This window comes from the organism of the source record quoted next, unplaced genomic scaffold (genome assembly GCF_019419815.1).
Source record: "Pyrus x bretschneideri cultivar Hongxiangsu unplaced genomic scaffold, Pyrus_bretschneideri_v1 Contig5, whole genome shotgun sequence".
NCBI classification, from domain to species: Eukaryota; Viridiplantae; Streptophyta; class Magnoliopsida; order Rosales; family Rosaceae; genus Pyrus; species Pyrus x bretschneideri.
This window is the reverse complement of record NW_025999787.1, coordinates 6,267,711-6,277,826: the sequence shown is the minus strand read 5'-3', so window position 1 is coordinate 6,277,826 and position 10,116 is coordinate 6,267,711. Positions and strand designations below refer to the sequence as shown.

At 35.1% G+C, this 10,116-nt stretch overlaps 1 protein-coding gene across 1 annotated transcript; it reads left to right on the top strand.

The window, feature by feature from the left end:
- Positions 1-7,671: 7,671 nt before the first annotated feature.
- On the top strand, positions 7,672-9,913 carry LOC103929055. Its single transcript, XM_009338202.3, has 2 exons — positions 7,672-7,838; positions 8,990-9,913. The coding sequence occupies exons 1-2, from the start codon at positions 7,800-7,802 to the stop codon at positions 9,911-9,913; spliced, it is 963 nt and encodes a 320-aa protein (XP_009336477.2). The 5' UTR covers positions 7,672-7,799.
- The last annotated feature ends 203 nt before the right edge of the window (positions 9,914-10,116 follow it).

The window sequence follows — 10,116 nt, the reverse complement described above, 5'->3', positions numbered from 1 at the left end:
AAAATCCAACATCAGAAATTTGACAAAATTAAAGATGACTTATATTGAGTGGTTCTAGTTCTAATTATACTAAGGCATTTTGTGATAAAATGTATCTTCATACCTACCGTACAAACATCAAAATATAAGTCGAGAAGAACATTAGCACAATTAACAGTGGATCTGCTGATATGTTTCTCTCAAATATCGACGAAACTTAGACCTTCATTTTGATTAACATCTCAACATTTAGCTAGTCATATTTGACAACTCAGTTAGTTTATTCACATATAAAAGAGGTACGATCTCCTAATTGACAAGTTATAATCAAGTATTAAACTCAACACAAAAATGTATCGTGTTGTATTTACGTTTATCATTAAATGTGAACCACTAATAGATAAGTCGCACACATCAAAACTTTCATCGATGAACAACACAAATCTTAATAACAATATAAAAATAAAAGGTCAACTAGTGAAGGTGCCCAAACCATAAAGCGAAGATTAAAGAACAAAAACAAATACTAAACACTCACTTAACACACGTATAAGCAAAGTAGATACATTGCATCAATGAGAAGCATATGTTTCTAATTCAGCAGCTTTTGTCCTAAACCAAAACATTTTTAAATTTAGCAAAATTTTTGTCCTCTTCCAAGTCGTAAAAAGAACCGCCAACATTAAGTACAAGATTAAGTAAACTAATCCAACAATTAGAAAAACATTGTGGGAACATCAAAACATTTCTCACTGTCTAGTTGTATGGTACATGCATACTTATTTTCTTAATCTCAATGAATTAAGGAATAATGGTATAATCAATATTAATCAAGTCGGTGACTGAGATTGAAGTTCAAGGAGGTTTTGTGTCTCAAGGGTGATGTTATTGTGTTTGATAAAAAATTGTGGAAGAGTGCCGAAACCGTTTGTCAGGTATAAAGAAAGAAATATTCTGGTCTTTTCAATGGATTCCTGAAGAAATTATCCATGCATTGTGCCTTTTGTCTCTGTCAGAAAGAGGTTTATCAGGTTGGTTTTGTTGTTGAGAAATGTTAAAAAAGACTCACAAAAGTAAAACTTTTTATAGACTTGTTAACACTTCATATTTTTGATACAATATTTTATAATATTGGTATAGAAACTAATGTTAAATTGTAAGGTGACAGAGAGTTCAATGAGAGTCTCAATTTGATATAGTCCCCTTCGCATTTCTCTCGTTCTTAAATTTAATGAGAAATGTTAAGGAGACTTTCTTAAAAGTGAGACTTTTCATGGACTCTATGCAACCTCATATTTTTAGCACAATATTTTATAATGTTGACACGAAAATTAATAAATTATAAAGTATCAAAGAGTCTATAAAGAGTCTCACTTTAAAAGAATTTCTTTAACGTTTCTCTAATTCATTATTAATTCTATAAATAATACAATCCTTGGCTATCTATGTGAACCTTTCTGCCACCTAATACTGCTGTATATCTGGATGCACCCCATTGCCAAATGGAAATGCAACTAATTAAGATTCTAATATTAACATGTAAAGGGTTTTATTACTTCAAATCAAACTACTGACACCCGCTGATTGATGTAAGTTTCGTATTAATTGATGGGTACATTATTAAAAAAAATATGAATTTTACATCATGATATGTACCAATTGATGACTTAAATTCAGTTGCCTATGTCCGCACAATTTTATAACCTCAAATATTCACAATTTAAAGTACAAAAGATTCGTTCATACATGCATGAATAATTAATCCTAGTAAGTATTTTAGAATTTTGTGTGTTTAAATGAAATGAATGTTAAAGCCTAAGAAACGCTTACGACATAAAAACTCAATAGTGATTACCTATTAAATCTCTTCCATATATATAATTGTTGACCTTAAAAACTACCAAGCTTACGTGGCGCATAGGCCGAGTAATTAATAAGCTAACTACGTCCTTCGGTTATGTGCGGAGCGTGCCAACTCGTCGGCTGAGGAGTAAAATGTGTTGGTGTTGCGTTGTGCGCACTGTTGACTTCTTGATCCTGCGACTGTGGTCAAGGAAGGAACACGTCTTAGCCTTCGGGTTCTAGAGCCTGAAGACAAGGCTGCTAGTTCTGTGAAGTTCAATATCAAATTTGGCTTTCAATGTGCCAATGTAATAACCTGTAACACCTCACTTCGTCGAGAAGGCCAATGAAATGACTTTTGCCAATAAGGATTTGAAAATCCTTCTCGGCCGAGACTTGGATAGATAACCAGTCGGCTCGACGCAATGCTGTTTATCCAAACTAAAGGTGCTTCGTGGTCGGCTGATTCTACCGCAGCAGTGCTGTTTATCCAAACTAAAGATGTTCATCGGTTGCCTTCACAGTGCTGTTTATCCAAACTGAAGGTGTGTCGGCAAAAAAGGAAAATAAAAATCTCAAGGTTGTTGAGAGGTTCTGCGTTGAGCGAGAGTTTGCGTATGGCAGTTTGTGTGTTGAATTGGAGGGGCTTCAATAATGCACTCCCCTCTCTTTATATATAGCAGCGGACCTACTCCTGGCTGAACGAGAGTTGTATTCGGAATAAAACTCCCAAGCCTAATTTGATTAGGATTCGGCCAACCCGAGTTCTAATAGGTTTCTGAACCAAGCTCCATAATGATCTAGGTTCACTCACGTCCTCTCAACGTCTTCAACTCTGAAATCCCCTTGTTGTATCATGACTCGACTTATTCGCTCTTATTTAGATCAATCCTTTTTGCAATAGGACTCGGCTGACCTAATTGGACGGCTTGTAACCACTGGACAGCCCATAGCATTTTTGAAAGATCCTTGGGCCGAACATAAACCTAAGCTCGGCTCAATAATATTATTTTGGGCCCAAACAATAATATATTGAATCTCTTCATATTGGTAATGGCGAACCTAAAACTTAAGGCTTCATCGGGTTTAGGCACTAAATTCGTACAAGTATGGTAGAAGTTGCATTGTAGAATTGGATCAAGAAGCATACTACATCAACCGTTACGTTGTTGATTTCAGTTTCCTCAGGCAGTTCACAAGGAGATCTAGTACAACCCTAGAAGTTAAGATAATCTTAGAAATTGGGTCCATCCTTCACAATATAATAATTATCTAAACTAAAAGCCAAAGTTTTAAACAAGTACTTATATTTTACGAGTGAAAATTTGATATTCGAGGTATCTTTACTTCAGAGTAGGTTTCTCCCTCATGCTAATCTCCTCATTTTCTCTCTCTCTCTAGTTTCTATTGAGAATGAATTTCACATTGATGAGAAAAGTGATTTTGCATGTCCTTATATGTAGTTGGGCTACTCTCTGTATTGCAAATTGGTTTTATGGTGTGGAACCTTAACGTTCTTCACGGTATCAAAGCAAGTTGTCCCACGTGTGAAGCCCAATGGTTACACGTGCTCCACGTCACCCGAGTTGTGTTGTCTACGTGTTAGGCTTGAAAACTTGTTACACGTGAGAGGACATGTTGAGAATGAATCACAAATTGATGAAATGAGGGACATTGCATGTGCTTATAAGTAGTTGGGCTAATCCTCATATTGTTAACTGGTTTTATGGTGGAGCCTCAACTTCTTTACTCTCACATTTTCCTCTTTGTCTTTCTTTCTCTATAAAAAAAATAAAAAAATAACAACAAGATTGTTGATGTGGCTTAAGCGTAAGGAGGGGAGAGATGGGGAGGGAGATTAGGAGATGAGAGAATCCTACTCCCTCTACTTCTTGTCAATAAGATTGTCCTTAGTTACATGGAACTTAAACTATCTTTTTAAAAAAAATATTATTATTATTATTAAAAAAGGGAGATGGTTCAAAATAATTACAATACTTTAGATAATAGGGGAATTTTGAACCTTGGACGCATGAGTGGAAACCAAACATCTTATCCAATAAGATATTGGACCATATGCAACATATAACTATTGACCCTAAAAACTACCAAGACTACGTGGCGCGCACGGAGAGTAATTAATAAGCTAACTACGTCATTCGGTTGTATGTTGGGTGTGCCAACTCGTCAGTCGAGTTCGGCCGGAAAGTAAAATATGTTGATTTTGCGTTGGGCGCTGCTGAATTCTTGATCTTGCGATTGCGGCCGAAGAAGGAACATGTGTCGGCCTTCGGGTTTTAGAGCATGAGGACAAGGCTGCTAGTTCTGCGAAATTCAATATCAAATTTGGCTTTCAATGTGCCGATTGTAGTAACCTGTATCACCTCACTTCGCTGAGAAGGCTAATGAGATGACTTCTGCTAATAAGGATTCGAAAATCCTTCTCGACCGAGACTTGGATAGATAACCAGTCGGCCTCGACGTAGTGATGTTTATACAAACTGAAGGTGCTCCATAGTTGGCTGATTTTACGGCAACAGTGCTGTTTATCCAAACTGAAGATGTTCACCGGTTGCCTTCACAGTCCTGTTTATCCAAACTAAAGATGTGTTGGTAGAAAAATGAAAATAAAAATCTTAAGGTTGTTGAGAGGTTTCGCGTAAAGTGAAAGTTTGCGCAGGGCAGTTTTGTGCGTTGAATTAGAGAAAGCCTTTCTGTTACAGTGCACCTTGTATTTATAGTATTCATATTTTCTGCTTGGTAAGATCTAATAATATTGTAGAGTCCAGCAGCAACTCAAACTCGCAGAGCAAAAATTGATCTATGTCAGAGGCCTATCCTTCATATTGTTATCCGTGGCTTTTCAAACAAAGCAAAAACCTATCTAGGCTTCTAGGCTTATCACATCATAATCAGAACTCCCATCAATGCCTTGCTTTATCCCATTAAGACCCAATGCAACTATAAAGCGTTCTTTTTCCATGACATCTGTTCAAGTGCAACCACGCATGCAATGTGAATTGCAATATGTCACTGTAATCCAACTCTTGCACGACATTAGTCAAACACCTATTCAATCTCATCTATATCCCCTTGTTCTCTTATCTGACAAACATTTAATTTTGATGAAAATTGTTGTTTAACCAAATAGAAAAGTTAACGAATATTCCTTTCGACGGCACTCTTCATCATCCTTACTACTTCAAAACCATCTGATTAAATACCTTGCCGCAGGAGTCTCAAAGTTGGAGATATCGTTTGCATCCCATTTATCTTTTTGTGTAAGAAAATATCAAGACGAATCCCATTAAAAGATAATTATTATGATAAAACCATAATATTATCCTTTAATAATAACAAAATTATCTTCACTCTTCCATCCGACGGTTGAGAGTTATGCTCAATTAACGGCCTTGATTACACGGACCGATGGTGTAAATTTGAGTCCAAACAATAACTTAAACTATTTCTGCACTTTTCGGTGTAATGTATGATTGTATTAAACGATTATGAGGTAGTTTTGGCAGATAGTTGGATCTTATCTGATCGACGCAAAATGAAATTTTTAGAGATATATTTACAGGGAAAGAAATTTTCTTTTTGATGCCATTACCAAATTTCTTGCTAGCGGATGTTTGATTTAGTTGATTTCTATTGTAATGGGGCTTCGAAGACAAATACGATTGCCCCTGAATTTTAGACTATTTTTGGTAAATAATTTTTTTATACAATAGCACTAAACTACAAACTAATGTTAATTTCATAGAATATTATTTTTCAAAATCTTAATAGTTTTTCATGTTGCAACTTCATATGACATACGAACATATTTTTAACCCTCAATCTTGATGGGATCCACATAAACTCATAATCTCACCCTCTAATCTTGGTGGATATTCACTTAAACTCATAATATCAGCAACTAATCTTGAAGGATTCACTTAATTAATTAAGACTTATTTTTAGCTACGCCACTCTAAAACTTGATTTTAATCTCACTTTACCTCTGTGACTCAAAAGTTGTCACTTTACTTTTTGAAACTCAAAATTCACTCCACTTTGCCCTAAAACTCAATTTTGGATCCCATTTTGCTCCCTGAAACTCAAAAATAGTCATTTTACTCTATAAAACTCAAAATTCATAGGATATTAATGCATAGTGAAAATTATACTATTTTATGTTAATTTCGTCATTTTTGTCATTTTACTCTATAAAACTCGATTTTAATATTTTTTATTGGTAAATGTTAACGCATAGTAAAAAATTATAATCAAATTCATTGTCAAATGTGGCATAGTTTTATTAAGTGGTGGGCTCACATATTTTTTAGGGGGCGACTTTTGAGTTTCAGGGTGAAGAGAGAGTCAAAGTGGAATGAACTTTAAGTTTTGGGAAGTAAATGGTGAATTATAAGTTACCACCGACAAAATGAGATTAAAATTAAATTCTAAGGACCGTATCTAAAAATCAGCCTTAATTAAACTCTTAATCCCATAAAAATGAAGCGATATTAACCTGCTTATAATGCAGTAATTTGGAAAAATAATTAACCAATAATGCAGTGAAATAATTTATTTATTTATTTATTGATTGATTTTTTTTAGCACATCGATATTTTTACACTAAGAGAAGGGAAAATTTGGCTAAGCCACACAATGAATAGCCTAATTTGGTATCGAATTTGTCATCCATGAGATTTGAACCTAAAATCTCTCACTTCTAAGCGACTTAGAAGTGAAATAATTTATTTGAAGCATGTAGAAGAAGATTAGCCTCTAAACTAGAGTCCCCCCAAAAGTAAATAACTTTTAAATTAGGGATCAACTTTTCACATTACAAAAATTAACTTTTTGTATTAACTTTTTATTAATTTCCTTTTTAGAATATTGCAAAATAAATATTTTATAAAAACTTCCCAAAGTTGAAAATAATTTAGAACTAATAATCTTTTCATTTTTTATATATCTTTATTAATTTTTATTTATTGATCTTCTTTAATTTATTCGATTTGACGGTTAGAAATTAAGAATGGTATGTGAAAAGTAAAAATAAGTATTTAAATAACGACACCCTTAATGAAAAAGGGAAGCAAACATCTCACCGTTGATTGGCCAATGCCAATCCTAAAATAAATCTTGCCATTATCAACCAATATGGAGGGGCATACCATTACCCATCGCGCTCCGCCGCTATACAATTACAAGTCTCATCCAGACAAGGTGAGCGCCGGGGGGGGAATTTCATTTAAAATAGGGGTATTTATGGGAAGTCACCATCTACACATAATGCAAAACCGCGTAAAATCCTCGACACAAAAGTATATCAAAGCAGAAGGTTCTATATTTATTTGAGAATTGAGAGGGAATTTTTTTATTTATTATTTATTTTGGGATAGAGAGAGAAATAAATGAAGATTTTTGCATTTCATTTTTTTCTCTTAGGTTTTCAGTCGATTAAATGAATTTTTTTTTTTGTTACAATTGAGATTTTGAATCTTACCCTTAGCATACTCGTATATATCACTTTGCACTTATTCTCACAATTAGGCAACCGCAAAATTTTTTACGCATTCAAACAAGTAACAAAGTGCATAAATAAAAAACGAGAGTGAAAATCACTAAAACAAATTTGTCTAAATTTCTTACACGTAACAAATTATTTTGTTTTGGGTAAGAGACAAGGGTCCTTAAAGAATGGGAAATATTTGAAGGAAATTTAATTTAATTGGAACCTCCAAAAATTAAAAATGATTAATTTAATTTAATTTAATTTAAGGACATATTTCTTAATTTTCTTTGACGTGGGGTGGGCATTTTATGGATCCTCGTGAGAAAGCCATCACTCTCTGTTCTGCCTCATTCTCCTATAAATTTGTCACATTTAGCCTTACTTTTGTCTTTAACTCCTAATTCTCTCATTTTTCTTCTCCCTTCTCTTCCCTTCTTCCATTTTCTCACCAGAGGTTGAAAATCTTCCAATGGAGGAACTGGGTTCTCTGTGGACTACTAATCCTGAGGTGGGTTCCTCCTCATTTTTTCTTCTGAGCGCCATCTTTTGTTGGGTTCTTCTTGTTTGTGTTGCAGTTCAATGAAAGTTTGCTGCTTTTTTTTTTTTTTTGCTTCAATTCTGTGTTTTTATGGTGGTTTTTCAAGTTTGTGCTGCAATATTTTCACATTCATTGCCCTTCTGGTTCATCTTTCAGTTCTTTTATGTGAATTAAATTGTTAGTGATGGATCTTCCATATCTGCGTGGAATTCAACTTTTAAAGTTTTCAGTTTTCACAATTTCTGGTTTCTGTTAAAGATTTTACTTTCCAAGACTATTTTTATTATGATTTTTTTTTCCTGCAGCTTCATTACAAAGTAAAGGGTCCTGTGATTCTGTGAATGAAAATTTTGTCTGTGTTTTTTTTTTTTTTTTTTTGTTCACGAGACGATATTCAATTATAAACTATTTTAATTTACGAGGTTAATTGGCTTAATTTACGTCTGCAACTTGAATTCTGTGAATAAAAACTATCTTACAGTTACATGTAAATTATTGAAAAATGCGTACTTTTACTATTAATACATGTTATGAACAGAATATGCAGAATCTTTCGGCTCTAATGTGTTTGTAGTATTGAATCTTGATGGAAGCTTTGTAAATTATTTCATGACTTCAAGGAGTTTATAGGACCCAGTTCTCTGATTTCGGTTACAGGGGTAGGTTTTAATGGAAATTCCTTATATATTTGCCCTCTTTTTTTACCCCTTTTCTCTTTATTTCAAAAAGAAATGCAGGATTTGTTGACCTGGACGTGGGATTTGCATGGGCCCTTGTTGGGTTTTCACTTTTCTTCCTAACTTTGAAATACCATGATTTTGTTTTGATCCTCCTCCTTTATGTTCCTGTTGAGAACTTTTGGGGTTTTCGGTGTTCATGTTGTTGTTTGAAACTGTGGCCTTTGATGTTGGTTTTGGTTTGTCTGATCTTGAAAATGTTTTGAGCGTGACAGTCTCACCGTCTGATGTTACTAATTCATGTGTTATGATTTGAGTTTATTCACGAAGAGATTGTTTCTGGTCTTTTCTATTATGTTCAGAATTGTTCTTTTTATGTTCTTGAATTTATTTATTTTGATGGATTTTGCAACTCATCTCTCAAATCCTGTTTCGAATTGACAGAGCGCTGAGGAGCTGAAGCAGAAGCTTCTGTACGCAACCCTTGAGCTAGACTCTGTAAAAACACGCGCAACGGATGAAATCCGGAAACGCGAGGAGAATGTGAAGAAACTAGTCAATCTTCTAAACGTTGCATACAAAGAAAGACAAGATGCCGTGGATCAGCTACAAAAGCTCATAAACAAGATCATGCCTTCAAGTCCAATGGAACTCCCCCTCAACATGTTTCCTCATGAAAGTACACTTTTGCTTCCCACCAAAGCAAACTCAAGCATAACTGAATCCAACAGCCTCTCTGAAACCTACAATCCCCAAAAATCGCACGCCTCTTCCTCTGTGGACTCCTTATTTGATGCGGTTTCTTCACCTGAGTTTTCGAACATGAACATGGCTGAATCTGGCTGCATTCCTTTTGTGAAGCAGCAGCCTCTGGTGCAAGAATATAATGGCATTGTATCCGCTGGTGTAGTCTCTTCAGGGATGATCAAACCTGACCCGGCTTCTCAAGTGATTGACAATTTTGTTAAAGGAAAGATTTTGCCTCAACAGGGCAAGCTCTTGCAGACTGTGATGGAAGCCGGTCCACTGCTCCAGACGCTTCTTGTTTCCGGGCCAATGCCTCGTTGGCGAAACCCCCCTCCTTTGCAGCCCTTCAAAATCCCATCTGTTTCAATCGAAGGCTGTGAAGCTGCTGCAAGCTTCAACCAGAAATCAGTGGGAAATACTAGTTATGTTGTTCATAAGCCAATCAACTCCGCGTCATATCCTGAGATGTCTCAAGGGTTTTCGCAGACATGTTCGGCTTCCATGTTGAACTTCAACAACGGTGGTGCTTCTGTTTCATGCCTGAACAATGCAAGGATGTTGGCTTCGAATTCCGGCATTGGCCACCAATTTTCGATTGGCAAGCGGCAGAGGCTTCAATGAGATTTTGGTGAACTTTTGCTTCTTAAATTTTTGTGTAAAAAATTGAAGTTTGAGAGGGTTGAGGGTGTAAAAATGGGATACTTTAGTTTTTTGGGGGGTTCAATTTTAAATGACATAGCCATTTAGCTTCAGTTTTATCCTTTTTTGCTTGTTTTTTTTACATCAAGATGCTTCTGTTTGCCAGTTCATTTGCATAGGGAAAA